Source organism: Centrocercus urophasianus, unplaced genomic scaffold (assembly GCF_019232065.1).
Source record: "Centrocercus urophasianus isolate 14NV4802_14NV808 unplaced genomic scaffold, USGS_Curo_1.0 seq_11, whole genome shotgun sequence".
Taxonomy (NCBI): Eukaryota; Metazoa; Chordata; class Aves; order Galliformes; family Phasianidae; genus Centrocercus; species Centrocercus urophasianus.
The window spans coordinates 79,300,181-79,322,976 of record NW_024884253.1 but is presented as its reverse complement, the minus strand read 5'-3'; the positions used below and the strand labels follow the sequence as shown (position 1 = coordinate 79,322,976).

The 22,796-nt window shown below is 43.7% G+C and overlaps 1 protein-coding gene across 2 annotated transcripts in view; it reads left to right on the top strand.

Annotated features, from left to right (window-relative positions):
- The window catches only part of SLC22A23 (solute carrier family 22 member 23), a 97,481-nt gene that overhangs the window by 16,187 nt on the left and 58,498 nt on the right, over positions 1 to 22,796 (top strand). For both annotated transcript variants that reach the window (XM_042808951.1, XM_042808950.1), the window contains exon 3: positions 3,258 to 3,412. In XM_042808951.1, the coding sequence (XP_042664885.1) occupies positions 3,258 to 3,412 (155 nt within the window). The remainder of the gene's footprint in view (positions 1 to 3,257; positions 3,413 to 22,796) is intronic.

Here is a 22,796-nt window from a genome sequence, read left to right as displayed (position 1 = left end):
AGCATAGTATGCACTATGACAATTTGCTAAGTGGACCGAGTGGTCTGTAATCAATATACAGTAGGTGGTGTGCAAGCTTCAGTAGCTGTGTGTGATAAATCCATAGGAGGAAGATCTGCAAACTTGTTAGGCCGTGTAAAAGCGAGCAGTGTCCAAAGGCTGAGTAAGCTGCCTGTTTGGGCAGGGTGCTGCTGGCACTCTCGTCTCAGAACAGGAGCTGTAGAGGTTTCTGTGGAAGGGTCCCTCTGGAGCAGGCACCCTTGGTGGCTGTGTGGCATCGAGACAGAAAGCCTGTGCCTCTTCCTGCCCTGCCCTGGTACTCCTTGGAGCCTTTGTGTCAATTCAAATCCCAAAACTTAGAGAGCCTGCAAAGAATGGCACAGGAAGAATAATCAGATTGGCTGAAGGACCAGTCTTCTCAAGGGTGGCAAGGCACATGCATAAGAGCATGGGAAGGACAGGTCCTGTCCTCAAAACATTTGCCTTTTGCCCTGCACCTCTGGTGACACTGGAAGTATCTGTTTGATGCATCTGCATATCACTCTGTGTGGGTTGCAGGTTGATCAGAAGCCTGTGGCTGCTTGTATTCCTAGTTATTTACCTGTGTAGGCAGAATTTAACATCTGATATAGATAATAAGATGCGATGTAGGCTGAGACTGTGGCATGGAAATCTCTCTCTGAAGTAGCGTGGATGGCAGCAGATAGCATCCCTGGGCTGTTTTACAAGGGAGGTTGTGTATGGTTTAATCTCTTACAAGCATTTCTATGCAGTGTTAGTCAAATAACTCTGTCTACACATAAAAGGCTTTATATACTTTTAAGACAGCATCCTGTCAAAACGCTGCTGGATCACCAGCGATGTGGCTGATAGCTGCCCTGCAGTTCTGATTTTTATTTTTATTTTTTGAGGAATGTAATGAATTGTGGGATGAGGAGAAATGCTAGCTTTGTCCCTGGGAAGTGGTACTAAGGGGCACGGGGCTTTCAGAAGCCCAGGAGGATTTCCCGATTCTTTGTTAGCAGCAAACATTCATTTACATAATTTGTATAATGGTAGGAGAAATTCCAAGCCCTAATGATGGGTAACCTCAAATAAAGAGGATAGGGGGAGGAGAGGAAGGGAACTGGTGTCTGTGAAGCATGGAGCCTTTTTTAATCAGCATCAGGAAATAGCAGGTCAGGCTTGTGATGAGAATTAAACTCCTAATTCCGAGGGCTTGCCTAATGCCTTTCATCTATAAAACGCTTCCACAAATACTAATTAGTATGAATTGCCGCTTAACTGTTACGAAAACCAGGCTGTGAAATTCTGTGCACATCACTAATAACACAGAGTTCGTGGTTTTCGTATTCAAGGCTTGGTATGAGGTACTTTCCCTCCCTGCCCAAGTGCTGTGTGCCCCATAAGCACAAAATGTAAAGCACAGGCATCAGCAACTGCCACCGTGTCCACCATGCTCCCAGCACATTGCATATCACTGAGGGGGGAAAAAAAAGCTCACCCTGAGGCTCATCTCTCACTAGCTACGTTTGCACCCTGATGAAGAACCGTCTGCTCTGACCTTGTAGTGTCCAGCCTGCTCCCTGGTACTTTGCTGCTTTCATAGGGTAGAATATGTTGAGTTGGAAGGGACCCATATGGATCCTCGAGTCCCAGCTCCTGGCTCCACACAGGATGACCAATGTTTTATAAACATGGAATGTTTGGTGCCAATGAGTTAAGTCTTAGTGAAGTACCCTGCAGTTGATGCTGCAGTTGGAGGGAAAAAAAAAAATAATAAAATCAAAACCCAAAAACCTGTTTAATATCATAATCTCTGGTGTACTTTGAAAAAGTGCAATTACTGGTTTGCTTTTCCAGTTTCCAAAGGCATCAAATACAATATCTCTTTTCCATCCTTTTGTCCTCTATTTCGTTGATCTTGTTCCATTTTCAAGAAAAATCCAACGTTTTAGTTGTGACTGCATGTATGAAATACACTTTACAGCTGCTGGTAACAATCAAATAATTGACTCGAAACACTTCAGTATGTGAAACTGGATTAGGTAGTGATGTTTATATGCTCTTTATTGCGCTGACATTCAGCCAGATAGCTGGCTTGCAGCTGACAGTCTGCTTTGAATGGGTCTGCGAAAGCTGCCTACGAAAAGCAAGTTCATATATTCTTTGTGGAAATGGCATATGGAGCTGACTGAAAGAAATCCTCAGTTCCACTGGAAAACTTGTGGGAGTTGACAAGTTGAAAAATTTTGGAAATCTCCACATAACGATCCAATTTTTGCTTAAAAATAGCAGCGTGCTTTGGTGCTTCAGATTACCAGCCTTGCACAGGAGGGGGGAGGGGTGGAAGGGGAGTTATGAACAGTGAGCATGTGAGACATATGAAAGGAATATGAGGCTTTGCATAGGAGCTGACTTCTGCAGCAGGTGCCCTGTGTTTGATAGCAGCATAGTTCCTCATTGGCACCTGCAGCTGAAAATCTTCTCTGCCAAGAAGGGCTGCAAATGCTTACACCTCAGTTGCCAGTGTCTGCTTTGGAGTGGTTTCTTCCTCCTTTTCTCCCTCCTCAGCTGGTTTTGTGGGTCTTTTCAGCCACTGTGGGGATGTGATGTGAATGAAAGAGTGGAGCTCACCGTTTTTCTGCAGGCATTACTATCAGCTGCCTGAGGATAAGGGAAGCAGCACAAGCCCTATTCTTACATCCAGTCCCTGTTGCTTAGGCTTGTCCTTAATAATGAAGCTATGAAAAGTGATCTTTTGAGCGTGCCTCTCTTGCAGAGGAGGCTAGAAAGCATGTCTGTTGGGAAGAAGAGACCTTTGCAATAAGCTCTGTGGCTGTAGGGAAATAATAAATGCTATCATGTAACATGTATAATATAAAACCATCTCATCTGCTATTGAAAGCTCTGAGAAGCTGTTTTTGATCTCCAAGACATTTGTTTATGGTTCTGTTGTAGCTCCTAGTAGCTTCCTTGTTCACTGTTGGTGATGTGCAATTGGTCAACTGTGTTTTAGTCAAGAGGTAACAAATCACATGGTGACCCTGCTTAATCCCACCTGAAGTTAATCTGTCAATGCAAAGCTGACTGAAGAATCAAGTGGTTTTTAGTAAGCAGGAGGGTGGGGAAGATAGAACAAGCATCAAAAACGAGTGGGAATATTTAGAAGGCATTGCATGATTTGTGCTCTTTGTAATGCTGGAGTATTACTGGTTTTTAACACTATTTCTCTCTACTTCCTTTCTTATTTTTAGGGTTGGTCGACGGCCCATACTGCTCTTCTCTGTCATATTCATTTTGATATTTGGACTGTCTGTGGCACTCTCAGTGAATGTGACAATGTTCAGCACACTCAGGTTTTTTGAGGGGTTTTGCCTGGCTGGAATAGTCCTCTCCCTGTACGCACTGCGTGAGTATACCTTTACAGCCCATCCAAATGTATGTTTACAGAGTATGTAGCTGTTCTGGGGCATCCTGCTTCCCTACAAGCAAACAATTCTGAATCATAGCCTTTGAAAAAAGCTTCAGCCTGTGTTTTAATAACAAAGTAGGGGTTTTTGCAGCTATCTCTTTAGATTGGTACAAAGCAATGCTAAGTTCAGTAGCAGACTCTACATTTCTCTTATCTGGAACTATTCCAAAAATTGCCCTGCTACTTGCAGCTAAGAGGTCTCTTGTCCCTGCCTTGGATTGTGAAGTACAACAGAAATACGTGAGATGAGGAGCCCGATGTCTTCTTATCAAGGCTTCTTGATTCTTTATAGTTCTTGTTCTTGTGTTTTTGAGTATTATTTCAAGGGGGATAAAATCTGAGAGAATACTGAAGGAAAGCCTATGAGAAATATCTGTGTACTCATAATGTCTAGGGGCGATGCCTGGTAAACTTGTTGTCAGAATATATGGAAGCCCTCTCCAGAGGCTGTGCCTTCAGAGGGTGCACGTGTGGTGCTGCCAGCCCTGAATGTGTCACTGGGATGCACTCCAGGGAGCTCTGTGTGCTTGTGCTTCCTTTGCTGTTTGTGATAAATGGGTAGTACGCCACCTGAGAAAAAATACATCATTTCCCCCCTTTTATTATGGCTCTGGAAAAGTATTGCCTAAATATATCCTGGGACTTGCTGTACAAATCTTCATAAAATTTTATTCACTTCCTACCATAGATGTTAAATCCTTATGGGTTATAGATACTGCAGCATCCTCACTCTGTGTGGAGTATTAAGCTCTACAGTATTTGTTTTTGCGTTTTGAGACTGTGCCATGGGGAAAAGAACCTGACTAGAATACACAACAGTTTATTCTTTTGCACCTCTTCGTAGTAGACAGTACAGTACCCAAGAGAGTTTCACTTTTTTTACTTTGCTTCTCTTGCCTTCAGTGATTTAATCCCACTTTGGCAGTGAGGTTGGACTAGATGGTCCCTTCCAGCCCCTACAATTCTGTGATTCTGTAATTCCTAGCAAGAATTCTTCCTCAAAAAATAAAACTATTATTGAAGACATGAAATCTTCTTTTGTTTACCCCCCCAACACTGTATATAATACCAGTGAAACTTCATTAACCCTTTTACTTGGTGACCCTAGAGAACTTGCTAGAATGGAAGATACCAATGTAGACAAAGTTGTTGCTGAAGCATAACTAGCATCAAACCTAATCTCTGCTGTCCTGCTGTGGTTGACTCCAAATGCTCTTCATGATCTTGGCTGTGAAGAAAGATCAAGGACAGTAGGATATTCAGCTGAAATTTGAAGTAGTTTGGATTTTTCACTGCTCATTGAAGTATGTTTTTTCTTGGTTGCTTTGTAGTTGGGCTTTTTAAAATTTGTTAAGAGAGTCATTGCAACTGAAAATTTTTGTTGGGATATATATAAAAATTCCATTATGAACCTGAGAGAGTCTGTGTTGTTGGAGTAGTTTGCCAGACAAGGTCCCATTCAAAAACAATGGAAGAGCAGGGTTAGTCCATGCTCTGTTTGGTTCAGATCAAGGGCTTGAATTTGATTTCAGGCCCACCCTCCACCATAATTGAAGAGTTTGCTTGTAACTGCTTATGTAAGTTTGCTCATTGCAAGTGGGTGTGTGTCTGCATAGGGATTGCAACCTTCTGTGGAGTCCTCTTCTGTTTCATAGCCCCTTTTCTCTGTTACTGGTTTTGGTTTCTTCCACCGAAGCTTTGGGCCCCAGAATTCTCACTTGGTTGCCCTGAGCAGAACAATAGAAAGTAGAAAGTTTATTCAGCCAGAGAGTCACCAGCTGAAGTTTCTGATGCTGCTGTGCAGAAGAAAACTCTACAGGGTTGTACAGCCTGCAATGGTAATTAGTCTGCCACAGAGATCCTCTTTGCACTGTGTCGAGCTCGCTGGCTATGCTTGGATTTACGGCCCACCTCAGGAAAATTGTAAGTAACCATCCTGATGCTCTAGGAGTGGGAATAGCACCAAAGTGCTGCCTTAGAACATGCTGCTGCTGAACTTGAGTTGCCTTCACCATTTACGCCGTGCTCTGCTCAACAGCCTGATGTGGTTTTCCTGGGTCCCTGCCAGTGTGCTGAGCAAGCCCTGGGACAAGGCCTTGCCTCCTGTGCCACTGCAGGCTGGCTTCAGCAGTGCTGTGAGTTGGCTTCTTGTAGGCTGTGCACATGGGAAAGGAGGCTGCAGCAAGATCCTGTTTGGCCTGTTTTCTTAGGTGACAAATGTGACAGGATGTGTGGAAATGGCCTCGTGTTCACCAGCAGAGGTTTAGATTGGGTATTGGGAAGAATTTGTTCCTGGAAAGTGTGTTTAGATATTGGAATAGGTGGTGGAGTCTGCATCCCTGGAGGATTTAAGAGATGTGTGGATGTGGTGCTTATGAATATGGTTTAGTGGTAAACCTGGTAGTGTTGTGTGATGGTTGGACTTGATGACTTTAAAGATATTTTCCAACCTGAATAATTCTGTGATTCTGCACAGCATCTTGCTGCTCAGGACTTAACAAATCTGTTTCTTTAGCTAAGATGAAAAGTTGTCATGCAGTTGTTTTAGGGTTTTTTTATTTATTTATTAAACTTTTGCTGGGAAAGATTTCAGATGAAACTTCTGGTGAACCTTCAGGAAGAGATGGTCTGTGCGCAGGTACTGGCACTTGCTGTGAATGGGGCAAACAGAGGAGGAATGAACCTGGGATTTTTCTTCTCAGTGCTGCATTTGTCGCCTTGTTTGGGAGAATAAGAGGGAGATGGTTCTTCTCACCTGAATAAACTACAATTCTATGAAACAGGCAGATTTTGAGAGGCTTTTGTTTCATGATGGTGCTTACCACCTCTTCTGCCCAGTGTGCTGTCACTACAGCCTGATGCACGGAACTTGGGTTGCTGGTTCAGTGGCCGTGTTGGCTGAGTAGGAGAGTGCAGAGACAGCAGGGTGGGCATCTCTCATCAGCTGGGTGTGGGGTGTTGTAGCCTGCTGCCTGGCTGAAGGTGGGGAGCTTCGGATTGACCCATTGGGATGGAAAGAGCTGTGGCTGGGCCTAGGAGGAATTGGTCTTGAAAGGGAGGCAAAGGGGAACAACCCTGAGCAGTGGCGGGTGTGTCTGAGTGCTGTCTCAGCTGACGCCTGCAGGCTTTACAGCTGGTGAAGGTGTGCCTCTCCCCACAGATAGCTCTATTCTCTGGCTTCCAGCCCTGTGGGACAAAGTATGCTCAGCAGATGTGGAAACCACAGGAGTCAGCAGCAAACATGACTCTGGAGAGCATGAAGGGTGTGCTGCTGGGTCCCTCTAGCCTGGCGGGGATATTGCTATGGCCTCATACTGCACTTCCCTAGGGCTGTGGGTTTCACAACCCGCATGTGCTGATGCAGGAGCTGGCAGGGCTGCAAGCAGGAGGTTTGCACCCGTGCCACTGCCAAGGCTGTGCTGGCATCAGTCGTTGTGTGGGGAAAATGTCCCCGTTCCTCCAAGGGCAGGGCAAAGATCCTGCTGCCAGCAAGATGTGCCTGGCAGTCTCTTCTCACCTCCCTTTAGGTGTTTTCTGGGCCTGGGGGTGCAGAAGCTGTCATTACCCCGAGCAGAAGCTGGGATGATGGTGTTAATTACATTTAAGAAGGAGGTGGGGGCGGAAAGTATTTTTCTGCAGCTCCTGTAGCAGCACTGGTGATCACACCTGAGATCAGGCAGCAGGAGCTGCGGTGTGGGTTTGCAAGCTGTTTGGTTGTTTCATGGGTGGCTGAACTGCAGATTAGGCTGTGAAATTAGAAAGCCTAGGCTTGAATGGAACAGTAAATAGGCTCTGAAAATAGCTGTGCTGAAAGGGAGACATCTCTGCAGGTTGAAGTGAGGAAGCAGGAATGCACCTCTGATGCGTAGTAGTGGGATGAGTAGGCACATTGTTTTCTCCTTTTCATTGGTAGGTGGAAAAAGGTAGAAACACAGTGAAAAATAATAGCCTGTTTGGAAGGGCTGAAGAATGCTGGCAAAGGTTTCCAGACTGGTTAAGACACCCAGCTGTGATGTATCTTTCTCATTTGTAGTTAGGTCAGCCTAACCTGTTACTTGCGAAAATTACAAAGCACTGACCTGAGAGAGGCTCAGTGTGGTTTCTTAAGCTGCCTTTTTGTTTTTTTTTTTAATGCGTATCTTGGAAAGCTGGAGCAGCATTTTGGAAAGCTTGCTAATGTTGAAGAATAAGCTAAGAAGCATGTGTACTCAGGATGCTGGGCTGTGAAGCACCTCCAGACACAGCCCCCAACTCCACTGGAGCTGGAGTGGTGTAAGCAATAATTGCTCAATTTTTATTCTTCATTTTCCCCTCCTGACTCTTCAGCAGTGAACATGGTCTTGGTTAGGCAAGGCAGGTGAGGTGCTGCAGGCCACAGGCTCCGAGCCTATTCTGTTCCATCTGAACCAGCAAAATTAAAAACACTGTAGTGCCTTCTTCAAATCAGGGGAAGTGGAAAACATCCGGCTGTGTTCCAGTGCATTGACATGTGCTTCAGTTCTGCAGTAACACGCAGTTCTCTTGGCTGACACTTGGTGACAAGAGCAAGGTTGTTAAGCCACCTACCTTCTGTTTACATAACCAGCCTTCTGCTCACGTAATCAGCCCTCTCCTGTTCTGAGTCATCCAACTTGGGTCTGGGAGGGGTGATCATGGAGGCTCTACCACACAGAAATCCCTCTAAAGAGGCCATTGATTGCTAAATGATTTGGACCTATTTGGTAGAATTAAGCTGTGACTCCTAATAAGAGTCTACTGGCCTTCTCGGTGATTCTTTCCCTTTTTTGCTGTTCAGAGTGTTATTAACTTTTCTAGAGATGTGGAACCTGCCCATGGAGTACTGTCTGGCTCATTTGTTTTAACCTCTGTGAATGCCCTTGGGGCATTGTGAACACTTTTTCCCAAATTTTGGAAATGCTGTATTGTTTGGGGCAGCCAATTTGAAATAAACGTGTATCAATTCTTAAAATATGCCTAAGGGGAACAGTATTCTCTCTAGAGCTCCTCGGGAGGTTACTATGAGAAATCCTACCTTCTGCTGTGTTTCTTCTTCTGCAGTTTCTTGTAACTGATCGTAACTATAATGACATTTCTAGGGATTTTTATTATTTCTTTAAGTTGAGTAACGGTGAGCAGACTTAGAGCTGCGCTGGAGGGATGAGCAGACCCTTAGTGCTACTGTATGTCTGACATCATCACAACTTTGTGGTTAATCATGGAATTGTTAAGGCTGGAAAAGACCTCTAAGATCATCAAGTCCAACCATCAACCTATCACCAGTCTGTACTTCCATGATCTGAGAAGTGTGTTTCTTCTCTGAGAAACACAAGTGGATCAGAGACAAGGATGTGAAAATTGTGTCAGTCATGATTTTTTATTTATTTATTCTTTTTCCTGTTAGGAAACTGAATCTGCTACAGAAAGCTTCCTTTGTTGAAGGCATGCATGTGCCTATTCTGCTAAGTCTGATGGCTCACTGAGTTTTAGCTGTCCCCTTCCTCTGGCTGAAATCTGTCCCCCTGCACCCCACAGAACCTTTAAGCTTGCAGTGCAAGTGCTGAGATGGGCAGGAGAGCTCAGGAGCTGCCTGGAAGGCAGTCAATACACAGGCTTGAGCTTTTCCCAGATGTTTCTTCCAGTGAGGCATGGATGAATGCACATCTTGCTGTTACTTTCTGCTGCAGAAGGAGGAAATCATAGGTTCATAAATCACCTAATGAGAGGTGTTTCACTTCCCTTTCCTACTTTTTCTTACAGACTTGTCAGAAAAATCCAAGTGGCAACAGGATGTGCATAGAGGAAAAAAGTGTGTATGTGGAAGGTGGATGTAGCAGTTATCTGTACGACTTAAATAAAGTCCAGCAACAAATGTCAGCACACAAATTCACATAAATGTTTATGTGCTTTTCAAGAGGAACCGTAATTTAACAAGACTAGCCAAATTTCCATCCCCAGTCACATGGACATGACTCTTATTTTCTCACCTAAAATACCACGACCCCGTGGAATTTTTTTACTAGTTCAACTTAATTAAATTTCACTCAAAGCTGAAATTTGCAGGTGCTCACTGCAGTATTTCCAAAAATGCATGTTATTTTGTCAGCGTAATAAAAAATTCACTTTAGTTTTAATTCCTGCCTTTATGAATTGTGAGACAAGAAATCAGTTCACTGGATTCTACTGAGTAACGCACACATCTCTGCAAGCACACCTTCAGTTCTACAACCTGAGCTCAACGCTGTGTCTAAGCACCCAGTGTGTTCAGGACTGAATCTTTGAGCTGCTGATCATACTGAGTTCAGACTTAGTTTGGCGATCTAAAACAGGCAGTCCACTGGAGAAAAGGGGTGTTTGAAGATGACAGCTTGGTTTTGGAAGTATGGCTATTTCCTGATGTTTCTGTGTTTCTGTGCTGAAGTATGAATGGGAGTGTGGCTCACTGTTAGCTTCATCTGTTCGGGATCTGCATTCCTGCACCTCTGTGATTCAGGTTGGATTATGGAAAAAAAAAATCTTATAAAGTGGAAATGCATTGGAACAGGCCAGGGAGGTGGTACAGTCACTGTCCCTGGAGGTGGTCAAGAAGCATGCAGATGTGTGGGACTGAAGGACATGGATTAGTGTGCCTGGTGGTGATGGGTTGATGGCTGGGCTTGATGATCTTAGTGGTCTCTTCCAACCTTAATGAGTCTGTGGTTTCCCTGGCTCCCGGATGCCCAGTATCTCAGTCCAGCTTGTGTTCACAGGAATTCAGATCAGATAAACCATTCTTGTGGTTTCTCTATTTTACCTTTCAGTCCTGTTTGTGGCAGAGATTGCCTTCTGTAGAGGCATACTCTCAGTTTGTGTGGTAAAGTTCAGTCATCTCCAGTATAGTCAGACACTGCAGTGCAGATACATCTCCACCAGTGGCTTACCTCACATCATCGACATAACAGTGGGCATGTATTTCATTCTTCTGTGTGCCCTCTGAGGAGGGAGATTGCTGGCAGAGATGGCCTCGAAGCACTGCTGCTTAGCTGTGGATGAGGAGGCATTTGGTGTTGTGAAGGAGGGCAAACTCTGCCAGTGTGCTGCAATTAACATGGAGGTTGGTGGCCCTGCATGTGGCAGGGGGGTTGGAGATTCATGATCCTTGAGGTTCCTTCCAACCCTGGCCATTCTGTGATCTGTTGGAAATAAGTACCCAGTGCTGAGGCTTAGGTAAGTTGCTTTTCATGCCGGCTGTTATCCAATCATTCAGACTAATGGTGTGGAGAAATTAGGAGGGTGTTTTCTCTGTGAAGCATTCAGTTCAACACACATTTAGGCTTGTGGACCAGGAATCATTATTTAAAATAAACAGATTAATGAATCTGTCAAGTTTTCTGTGTGGTGGGAAGTACAGTGCTGCTCTCAGCTCCTCTGCAAGGCCCTCTTCCAGACATAGTGATGTTTTCGCCTAGATCTTGGTGCTGTGCTGGCAGTATAGCTGCGTCCTGGGTATGCAGAACGTGGTTTGCGACTTCATAAGGGAGGTTAGAAGCAAAAGAATCACCACAAACACACAGGAAGCAGAATCAATAATGTTAGACATGAAAAGCAATTTAAGAAGAAATGGTTTTGGGCTTTGTGGGTTTTTTTAATTGTAGCAAACAAATGGATTGAAGGCAGGGAAGAAGAACAAGAGCGACTTAAAAACTGTATGATGGTAAGTAGCTTATATGTTGCAATTAAAACCAGCATTTCTAATAAAATCCCATTTTGGTTTCCTTTCTAGCTCTGGCTTGAAAAGGGGGTTTAATCTCAAACTTCTGATAGACTCGTTTTTCAAGACAAAAACAGATCTATTTCTAGGAGGTTTGAAGAAAATTAATTAAAGAGCCTCTGGTTTATAGAGCCATTAAAAATAACTCTGCTTTGAAAGTTAAAGAAATAAAGCTGTCATTGTTAGTCACTGATTGGAAAAATGGCTTCTCATGTGTCTGTGGAGTAGAGAAAACCGATTACTGCACTTGAATGTTTTGGAATTTGGACAGTAGAAGCTTTGATTATACAACCCTCGTCTCTACCCATGTCAGTCTTTTGGGATGTTACATGTGCAGTTAGTGTTATGGACCATCCTGTCCTGTTCTTGCTTACTTCATTCTTAGCGGCTGTGATACATCTAGGAGAGAATATGTGAAGTTCAGTCTGCACCTTGTAAGCTTTTAATCTGATTCAACTTTTTAAGGAGACAAACTTCACTCTTTTTGATCAAGTGTTATATCTCAATAAACTAAAAATAAAAAGTAAGTATCTGTACAGCTGACATTTGTCCTGACATTTTAGTCTCCTTCCTTGGCTGAGGATAGGTGCTTCAAACAGCTCTGGAGACAGTAATGCATGGCAAGGCACAACAAGAATAGCCTGTGCATGACCTAAAGAGGAAGAGTAAGGAAAATAGAGTACATAGTGCATGCAACAGCTGTGTCTTCTCTCTTCTTCCCAGTAAGAGGGAATGTGACAGATAACTTTTCTGAAAGAAGATATCCGCTCCTATCCAGCAGCAATGAAAGATTTTGTATCCTAGCTATTTCAGAAACAAAAATGCAGCCAAGAGAAGCAGGCTGTGTGTCACGCTAGTCTGTGCAGATCCAGGCAGTGTTGCCCTCCTGGTGCTTTGAGTGCCTGGCAGCACTTGCATGGGACATATTAATGCCTTTTCCTGCTCGGACATCTTGGCATGAGGTCTGTTGTGATGAGAAAACATCTATTTATGTGGTGTTTCCATCCTTATTTCAACCCAGGTGTGCGTCCCTGCTTGGTGCCACTCGGCTGCAAGCACCCAGCTGCACCATGGTTCTGGATGCAGAAGTGGAAATCTCTGAGAGATATCCTACTGGCCCACCCAGTATAGTTGGTGGGCTTTTTATAGAGAAACAGATCTCCTCCATGCTCTGATCCCTGGAAGTATCTAAACTATCAAAATTGCACTGCTGAAATAGACTGAAGCTTTTTCCCTGCTGTTGGAAGGAGATACAAATTTAGCTTGCTGTGGTGCCTTGCTCTAGATGCAGTTTCGTTCTTGAATGCTTGTTGCAGCAATGTGAAGTCTGGAAACTCTCCTGTTAAAAACAGATTAGTCTGTTACAAGTCACTGTGAAGCTTGCCTTTATTCTGCGTGGGTCATTGTTGAACATGGAATTTAGGACATCTTTCTTACAGGCTTTTCAGAGATTATACTGTGTTTAATTGTAGCTTGGCAGCTATAGCAGGTTTAATGTGTTAGCTAAACGTGCGTTCTTGGACAGGTTGACGTTTCCTCCCAGGATAGCTGACTGTTTGCAGTAGTAGCAGATGGAAGTCCTTTCGTGTCTTCTGGGCATTAACGTGCATTGGAGATGAGTGGATGAACTGGCAGCAGAGAGAAGGACTCTTAAAAATGATTTATAGTGATCTGTATGGCTTTGTTTAACTTTATTTACTTCAGCTCTTGGTGTGAGGAAACTGGGTTTGTATTTGTTTAAAACTTCTAAAACTCAGTTGGAGAACCAAATATGATCAGGTCTTGCCTATGAGACTTCCAATTTTCTGGCTGGCTTTTCTTAGCAACATCTAAATTAGTGAATAAATAGAAGCCTCCAGTCTGCTGATGACAACAAATAATGTGTGATTCAGAGTAAAACAACTTGATTGTGGACTTGGCAACCCTAAGCCTTCAGGAGCAGAAATGTAGACCATCAATCTGATATTGCAATTCTGGAAAGCCTCATGAAAGGTCATTTTGTTGCTGTTCTTTCAGTAAATTAAGTGTTTTAAAGAGAAGACCGGGTTTTATTTTTGGCTTTAGAGGGGAATAAAAAGTTAAGACTGAGGGGCAGAAATGATATTGCTTGCATCTAGTATAAAGACGCTGAAAGGTTCACTTTGTGCTGAACACGGCTCATATGACCTTGGTCTTCCCCAAAGTCTTCAGGATTTTTATAGGTTTTGGTGTAGTTTTTTTTCCCCCCCTTGTTTCTTAATAAATTTTTGATTGCTTAAGTTGTTGTCTGGCAGTATCTGACTACACTGTGCATCTCTACTTTAAAATAAAACTGAGTAATACAAAGGGAAGTTTCTGGAGTTGTGCGTTTAGGCTTCAAATATTGCCCACAGTTTTTTGCTGTAAATAGTAGTACCAAAAAGGAAGGCTTTCTTTCTCAGCACTGGAAGGGAGTAGTACTTTTTCTTTGGAAAAGACCAATGAGAAAGATATGCTGCAACACACAACATATTAAGAGAAATTCGCTAAGATTTATAGAAAAACATAATTGTCCTGGTGATTCTGAATCAAGAATATTGGTCTGCAAAACATTATGCATAATTCTAACTTCAAATAGTAGAATTTTGACTTACATTTAAGGTGTTACTGTAACAAGGTTAGATGCCAAACCAGAATATCTCCATTTTTTTTTCTGCTGCAATGCAGTTATGCTTGTACAGGGCATAGCTGGTGTGAAGCAGTACTGCTGCTATGAAATGTCAGACAATTTTAAGTTAGCCATTTGGTGTAAAATGTATTACATGGAATGTTACTGTTTTTTCCTGGTGATCCTTGAGGAAAGCATAAGAACGGTGCTGTGAGTGTGATCCTAGCAAATGCTGTTGTTCAGTGATCACAGGTACAGCTTTCCCATTGCTGTGGTCGCCGTGCAGAAGAGCTGCATTTTCACTCTGGCTGCATGCTGGCTCCTGAGGATGAGCTCACATGGAGGAGCTCCTCCTGTTTAGCCAGTTTTGTGCTTGAAATCAGATGTGCAAGATGAAAGGGATTAAGGAAATTCAGAGGCATGTCTTGAGCTATTACCCTTTGTGTTTTAAGTGATCCACCTTGTGCTTGCAATGAGATTGCATCAGCAGTGGGGTTGGTGCAGCTGAGGGAGCACAGCCTTTCCTTCTCACACATCTATTGTCTGTGTGCACTGAGAATGAGCTGAAAGCAGATGAGGTTCTCATGTACTGGAGAATACACTTCAGATGGAGTGAAAGCAAAAGGAAGGAAATCACAACATTGTGTTATGAGAAGGAATGGCAACAGCCTTTGGACCCCAGTAAAGGAAGTTGAAGAAATGAGGGGTGGTGTGCATATATAGCCTCTAGCTAAGCTTGCAGTTCTCATGTGGGAAGGGGGTGAAACTCTCTCAGCTCACTGTTTTTTGATAAGAGTCCTTTTTTTGCTTTCCCTCCTCCATTTGGAGTTCTGAAATTTTAGTAGCAGACCCAGCAAACATGGGTGTATGAGTAAATGGAGGAAAACAGGTAAAAGGTGCCTGATAAAGCACTAAATGGAAGTCATGGCAGATGACTTACAGGAGGGGAAGGTTGCCTAAAAACATATGCACATTTCTACTTTTGAAAGCTGTATTGCCTTGAGATTAACATTCTGCAGAAGATGCTTCATTTCCGTAGCATCTCTCTATGCTGTGGAAATCGTAAATGTCTTGTTCTGGGTCAAATTTAATTTCTGCGGTCTCTGAAAGTAATGCGATGCTCATAAATGTGATATTTATTCCATTCCTCATGCCCAGACTCCTGGGTCGTATATTTTTACTGCAGCCTTCTTCCTTGCTAATCTACTCTGTTGTGTCGTGGGAATTCATAGGCAACAAGGACAGACTTAGGTGAAAATGGATGTCAAAATCAAATTTGTCATGGGATAGAGACTCCCCATCCCACACACACAGCATATAATCTACTGTAGGCATAATCTCCTCTTTTCTGTTCCTCTTTGTGAAGTTCTTAGCAATGAACTGAGACTGAGACAGAAGATGCTGACTGAGCACAGTGCAGAATGGCCCAAGATGTTCTCAGAGATACCTTGTGTGTTGCATGGGTGTGAGGCAGGAGAGACAGTTGTTTCCCAAACTCTGCAGACATCAGTGTCAGCGTGTGTTTGTACCTGATAACCAAGCAAGTATTCCTTCTTCCATTCATTTAAATGAGGATTACGGCAACAGTCCAAAGCCTTTGGGCGTGAAGTCAGAGCCTTTTTTAGGAAGCTCCTGGAAAGCCTTTAAATAGTGCAGCAAAGGCAAGAGCTGAGAGGCTGCCCCGCTCCTCCTGTCCTGGGCTCTGTTGGAACTCCATTCTGAGTGAATATATTCCCAAGTACCGCTCTTAATTATTTTTATTTTGTTTCTTTCGTATTTTTTTGTGTGTGGCATGGAATCATTTAACCTTTCTATGTACTTTATCCTCTAAAGATAATGTCTTTAAGATGCATAATGAAAGGTTGGCAGATACAAATTGTGAATTTAGTTACATCTGATGGTAAAACGGTCTCAGATCAGGTGCTGGATCTACAGGCAGACAAAACTGGCTCCTTACTGCTGGTGTGCTTGCCTCTATTAGCAATGCTCACGCTCTGTGTAACACGAGAGGAGAGTGCTTTTTTGTATGTGTGTGATCCTGTGCCATTCTCCCTACCTGCACTGCCCTGAACTTTGCTGCCACTCTTTCCTCTCTCTTCTAGGCTCTCCTTTCCCATTTTTTCTAAGTATTTTAGGGAGTGTTGAGCCACTGTGACTCCCCATGAGACAGGGAGAAGGAGCAAGTCACGCGTTTATGTGTCACGATGGATTTGCTGATGGCATTGCATCCTCTTTTGATCCAATGGAAATGCTCTTCACCTGAGCAAAGTTATATAATGCCATGCCTGTCTGCCTCACTACTGATTGTGATTTCCTGGTGGTGGCACTTAATGGCTTATGTATATTTTAAGCTTCAGCTGGATTTCCTAGACACAACAGCGTGATCTGTTCCTCCACTCATCACCACCACACTGTAGGGCACTGTGGGTGCTGGTAGCAGAGCAGCTGGCATTCTCATTACTTCCTGGGTTTGGTTTCTTTGCTGGCACAGCTTCTTAATGAAACACCTGATGAGTCAGTGTGAACTGATCTCACTTGGATGTAAGGCTGTCATCTCCTTGAAGGCCAGGGACGAGTTCTCAGTGTCGACAATGCTGTACACCATAAAGAACATGTAAATGTATAATTCTGCACTTGTAGGGAGAGCAGATTGCGAGCGGAAGTGGCGCAACCAGAAGGAAGAGTGTCCACTACTCTCTCAGGCAGCCCTTTTATGTAAGAGGGACACTTTAGATGTGCATATTGAAATTGATTTCATCTTTCTGCCTCATTGAACAAGCAATTGGTTTTCAACAGCAGTTTGCAGATGAATCTGAGTTGTCAAAGCAGGCTGATTAACTGGAGGACAGCCAACTTAGCAATTGTTTGTCATCTCCTGTTTAAAGCTAGCTGTGTACTTCAATATACATTTCAGAGGCTTAAAACTTCTCCCCTCACAGTAAATTAATCTATTGAGAAACTGCTGAGGTTTCAGCGTGTGTACCAACTTTTGGATTTAACTAAGTACTGGAGTTGCTGGAGATGCTCATCTCAGTGACATGCAGCAAAGCCTGGAAGACTTTATTTGTGCCTCCTTGCATCTCGTGTTTATGAACGGATGGCTTGGAATTCAGTTGGATCAAATGCGCTGAAGTGAAACCTAATTCCAGTCAGTTAATAGCAACTATTTCTCATTCAAACAAATGCGTTCTGCTTTTCCTCTCAGAACCAGATGATCTGAGAGCACAAATGCCTGTTTGTATTCTGAATATCTGAATTCGGGATTTATTGGAGACTAACCTGACTTGTAAAAGGCAGTGGTGCTAAGGAGTGTCTGCTCTAATCCAACAAGTCTTATCTGTAATCTCCCAGTATTTGTCATCTTGATTAGTTTAAAGGAAAAATACAGGTATTTAAGAGTTCTTAATCTTCACAATCTCTCTGTTGGTTTGTTGGTAAGTGAAGCAAATAGACAGGGAGTGCAAGGAGAGAAGGTGAAGGGAGGGAGGAAGCTGCTACTGCTGTGCACAGGGTGCCTATTACTTACGTTTTCTAATTCACTTCATCATTTCAAAGGAGAGTTAATGAAAATGAATGGCTGTGATGCTACCTGGAGGGGTGGAAACTGAAGTAAAACTACAAATGAAAATACAGGTCTGTTGGAGCACTTACCAATCTATGTCAGTGACGAGTGGTATCTCTCAGATGTCAGTGCTGGGACCAATGCTCTTTATTATCTTCATCAGTGACATCAACAGTGGGATCAAGTGCACTCTCAGCAAGTTTGCAGATGACATCAAGATACGTGGTGTGGTTCACACATCCAAGGGACAGAATGCCATCCAGAGAGACCTAGACAGGCTCAAGCAATGAGCCCAGCAGAACCTGACAAGATCCAACAAATAAAATTCAGGGTCTCCACCTGGGCTGTGGCAACCCCTGCTATCAGTACAAGCTGGGGGATGAAAGGATAGAGCACACCCTTGCCAAAATGTACTGGTGGATGGCAAGTGTGCCCTCGCAGCCCAGAAAGCCAACTGTATCCTGGGCTGCATCAAGGGAAGCATGGCCAGCAGGTTGAGGGAGGTGCTCCTGCCCCTCTCCTCTGAGCTCTGAGACCTCATCTGGAGTGTTGTGTTCAGATGTGGAATCCTCAGTACAGGGGAGATGTGGACCTCTTGGAGCCTGTCCAGAGGAGGACCACCGAAATGATTCAAGGGATGGAACACCTCTGCTTCAGCATGAGTGGTGTAAAGCAGGAGGACTCAGTGCTTTCTCCCTGTGCCGGTACCCGTTGTCTTCCTGAGATCCCCTTGGGTTTTCTAGGAGTGTTCTCTAAGCTAAGCAACTTCTGCTGCTTTTTTTCAGGTGGGAGAGTCACAGCTGTGTGCTGGGCAACAGAGAAAATTGGTTAAAATGAAGCCTGTGCTCCTCGATTCCCTGCAGTGCTGTTAGTAACTGTGTGCATGATGAGTACTGGTTAGTATTGATGGCTGGTAGAAAGAACAGTATTGTTTTTCAGTTTGGTGCTATTTTAGTTGTTTGTCAGTTTTCAGCAGGACATCCAGCAGGCAGTGGTGTGCCGTCAGAGCAAAGTATGCACTTCCCACTGTGATCACAGAAATGCACAGCTCTTCATTTCAGACGTTGGAGCACGCACATTTCTAGGATTGCTGAGGTCTACCGTTTAGTTTGGAATGCTGCTATAGCAGCGATGCTTTGAGTCATCAGAAAACACTGCCTGTTTGTTGTAAAGCTGTGTGCATTTTACTTTAGAAACAAACTAATTACCGATTTTGTTTTCAAAAAGTAACTTATTTTAAGTGATGGCTGTACAAAAACAAAACAATTTCCTGCTGTCCTGCAGTTTGTGTTGTTGATATGAAAAACTGTGAGTTGGATTGCGCATACTTGAGTATTCTTCCTTCCTGGAACGGAGGAGCGCAGTTTAGTGCCAGCATTAGACCACACTTCTCACCAGGAGCCAGATCTGTGTGCAGGGCTCTGACACGCACACATTCACAAGAAATATGTTCTGAGTTGCATGCTTTTTTCCTTATACCGCTGACCTGTAGCCACTCTGTTCTAGAGGTCATAAGTTGCCTCTTGTTTTCTTCTACTTTTGAGAGGATCGGTTTATCCATTCTCGCTGGCTACTCCATATGCAGCACCAAACTGACTGTTGTCTGTAATTATGATTTCAGCTGTTCTCAGTTTATCGCTATTTATTTACCTTGGAAACAGGCCAGCTTTTTCCATGGGATTATTTCTCTTTGCTGAAGTAGCTGCAGTCAGGATGGCTAAGGCAAAGCAAAGCAACTGTTAGTTTTTAGGCACCGAAGGCCAATTCGGGACTTGGAAGGCTTTAATTTATAGCCCAGAATCATTTGCTGCTCAGTGTATGGGAACTAGAAAGTGCTGTTGCTTGCATATATCCACCTAATGTTTTGCCTCCCTTGAAAATGTGAGAAATGCTGCAAAGATGACTGGTGTGTTGTAAAAGCAGAACCTGCTGTAGGAAGTGATGTTGTTACTTTTTGGTTAACTTCTAGCAGAAGGGAGCAAAAGGAGCTTTTTCCGGGTGGAAGGGTAAAACTGTGATAGGAGGAAGAGCCTCAGCAGGCTGAGAAACTACAAAGAAACTTGTGGAAGGGGGAGACAGCATTTTGTCAGGAGGGCATGAGCACATCTAACGAAGCAGGTCCCAGTGAATGGTGTTTGTTTCTTAGCTCGCTGCAGCGGCTGTTTTGATTGGGCTTTCCATTTGTGTTGAAATGTCCTGAAGTCTCATTGGTGCAGGTAACGAGTGTTGTTTCTCCTGAGGTAATGGCTTTGCTTATTTGAGCCAAAGGAAGACAGGAAGCCAAGTTAATTTAGTGTGGGCTTCATCTATGAGGTTTCTAGTGCCTTTTTTTAATAGTGAAAACTGGCAGAATAGAAAAAGGAGTCTTTGTGACCTCATGGCTGAACAAAACAAGACTGCTAATTATGTTTAGGAAGGTTGCTTAGATTGTCATAAATATTTCTGCTTGCATTTAAACCCCCAGACCTTCTTTTTTAAGAAGATAAGAGTTCAGGGTGGATGTCACTGCAATTTATGGACTTCACTCCCTGTTTTTACTTTGGTGCTGACTTCAGTGTGGTTTTATTTGGGCAGGCAAATTGCTGGGTGAAACTACCTGACCTAGCAATTGATGGAGCTGGGCAAACGGAGGGTTTGTAATTGCCTTGTCCGAGGAATGAGACCTGGAGTGTTATCTGACTTTGGCTTCCTTTGCCCTCTAGCTGCTGCCCTTCAAGTGCTGGGTGCCTGGAGGCCACCACAGGAGCAGCAGCCCAGTATTTGGGGGACAGTGGGACCCCGGGGGGGTTCCCTTGTTCTCTTCTCCTTTTCGTAAACACAAAGTGAGTGGAATGGTGCAAAGTTCGAGTCACCTTGTATTTCACTATAATGAGGAGAGGGGGAGGCGAAGGAGGCAGCTGGATTCAGATTTCCTGTTGCTCTCCCTCTTCTGATTCAGTTTCTCTACTTTCCTATTCCCTTGCTACATGCCCGTGTGATCCCCTCTCAGTCTGTGCTGCACAAGGAAGCCTTTGTTGCAGATGGAGTTGTGGTATTTGTGTGTTGTGAGAAACACTGCAACAGTAATCTATATTGGAGGCTCCAGGCACTTAGGAGCACTTCAGACCTGAGCTGTATGGCCCACACACTCCTGTGAGTAAAGCACAGAGCTGTAGAGAGGCTTCAGGCAAATGGAAGGGATGCTGCGGTGCCAGCCAGTGCAAAGCATGCCGGTGGTTGCTCCAATATAGGTGCTTCTTCAGAGCAACTGCTGTGTGTCCACACAGCAGCAGAGCAAATCTCAAGATAACTGTAGAAGGGAAGAAACTTTCGACAGATCGGTCACACAGAGGTTGCAGGGAGCATCATCCGCTTGGAGAAGGAATACTTCCTGGGGGAGTTCCACCCGCAAGGTGTGTTCCCTCACAACTCCCAGTCTGCACTGTGTCCAGCAGCCCTCCCATGTCTGCGTTCGAGTGGCCTCGTTTATACCAAAAGTCATTAAGAAAAGCTGTCCTGGTAAGGCCACGGGCACTGCATGGAGCCCTCTATAGAGTGAGCCTGTTGATGCTATGCTGCAAGTGTATCTTGTTCAAAGGCTGTACTAATTATAAATCAGTCTTGGGAGATGAGGGTAAAAATATCTTTAGTTGGCTTGTCTCTGTAAACAACCTGTGATGCTATTTGGAAACATGGCACAGTTTCTGTGTTGCAGGGAATACACATGCTGTGCGTGAATGACTTTAGCACAGCCAAGGTGCAGAGCTTTCTCCCGGTCCTGCCTATGAACAAAGCAAGAAAGGGATTATTTGAATTTCAGAGAGGACAGGGTCAGTCTGACGAGATGCTCCGTGGTGCAATAGGGGGAGACATCTGTGTTTTCCTCAGGGCTGGAGGAAGAAGAGGTGTTTATACCAAGTGTCTCCCACCTTTTTTCTTTTAAAGAAACAACAAGGAAGCACCCTTGGAGTACCTCTCTGTTCTTGCTGTATGGATTTTGGTAAAATCTCTCCTGTGCTTGTTGGCCTGTGTTCTGAACTATACTTCTTACGAAAAGGGCCAAATACAGGCAGAGGAGCAGTCGATACACCTGCTTAAGTGCCATCAGTTCAATACTTCGGGACTGCATTGATAGTCTTGAGGGGAGGATGCCCGAAGTGCACAAAAGGATTTATCATCAACTGGACTAAATTATTCATTGGGATACTAAAAGAAGAGCATGCAAAAATGTAAACTGTGCACAACACGCTGCAGGCTGTACCAAGCTAAAAGACAGGTAATCTTAGGGAAAAGATAGAGGATTTCAATTAGTATAGCACTGCCAGAAGATGTATCAGCACAAGGGCAATGCCAGGTATTCATCACAGTTGTACTCGTTTTTTGGCAGCTGAAATACAATAGGACATAGTGTGTGTTAACAATAGGTTACAGCAGGGCCAGTTGATAAAGAATGCTGTAAATCTTGTGAACAAGCGATGTGAACTGGAAGCCTTTTGCTCTTGTTACCTTGTAATTTCCCAAGGCTTTCTGATGGGTTTTTTTCCTCCCCGTTTGTCTTGTGAACACTTATAACTCAAGTTTTTGAGATGTCATCCTCTTGTGTTCCCTTCCTGTATCAGCTCTGTTTTCAGTTATTGAGTACTTTTATGCTTGAATCTGTCTCCATCAGAATTTCAAAAGCTGGTGTCTCCCTTCTTTAGTTCAGACTCTATTTAACTGTCTCACTGAGTATTAGCAGTCTGATTGTTGAGTGTTTTACAGGAGGTGGGAGTCTTCTTTTGCTAGGGCGCGATCACTTGCATGTATCCTCTGCATTTCTGAGTGAAGATGAGTGCTTTAGGTTAGGTGAGTGATGAAGAGGTTCCTTTCTTCTTTTGTTTGGTTATTCTTAATACTGTTGTGGAAATCCTGGATTGTAGAACCAGGTTGTGCAGAATTTTCAAAGCTGGTAATCTATTTTCTGTTTGTCACTAGTAGTGCTTCAGGCAAAATCCTTCTCCTCGTGAACAAGGTCTAGCAGTAATCTGGATGACAAGCTCAGGTGTTACAGCAGTGGGATATGATTACAAAAAGCTCCAGGACGTGATTAGAAGTAGTTTGCATTCAGGATGGTAGTTGATGTACTTGAAGTTGGTCAGCTTGGAAAAGGACTTAAGCATTTTGGGGATGAAGGTGCTTTCCTGTGCTTATTTCCAAGTCTCCCCCTTTTCTTTCTCTCTCTCTTGTATATTAATTAATAATAGACTTTGTGTGGGTGCAGATTTGTAGAGCCAGAAGTGAGATGTACTAGAATGACATGGGAAGTTCTGCCATTCTGCATGTGTATATATAGCTCCTAGACAGCCACAACAAAGGAGATACTGCTAATTATTTTCCAGATTTGATGGAGAAAAAAAAAAAAATGGTG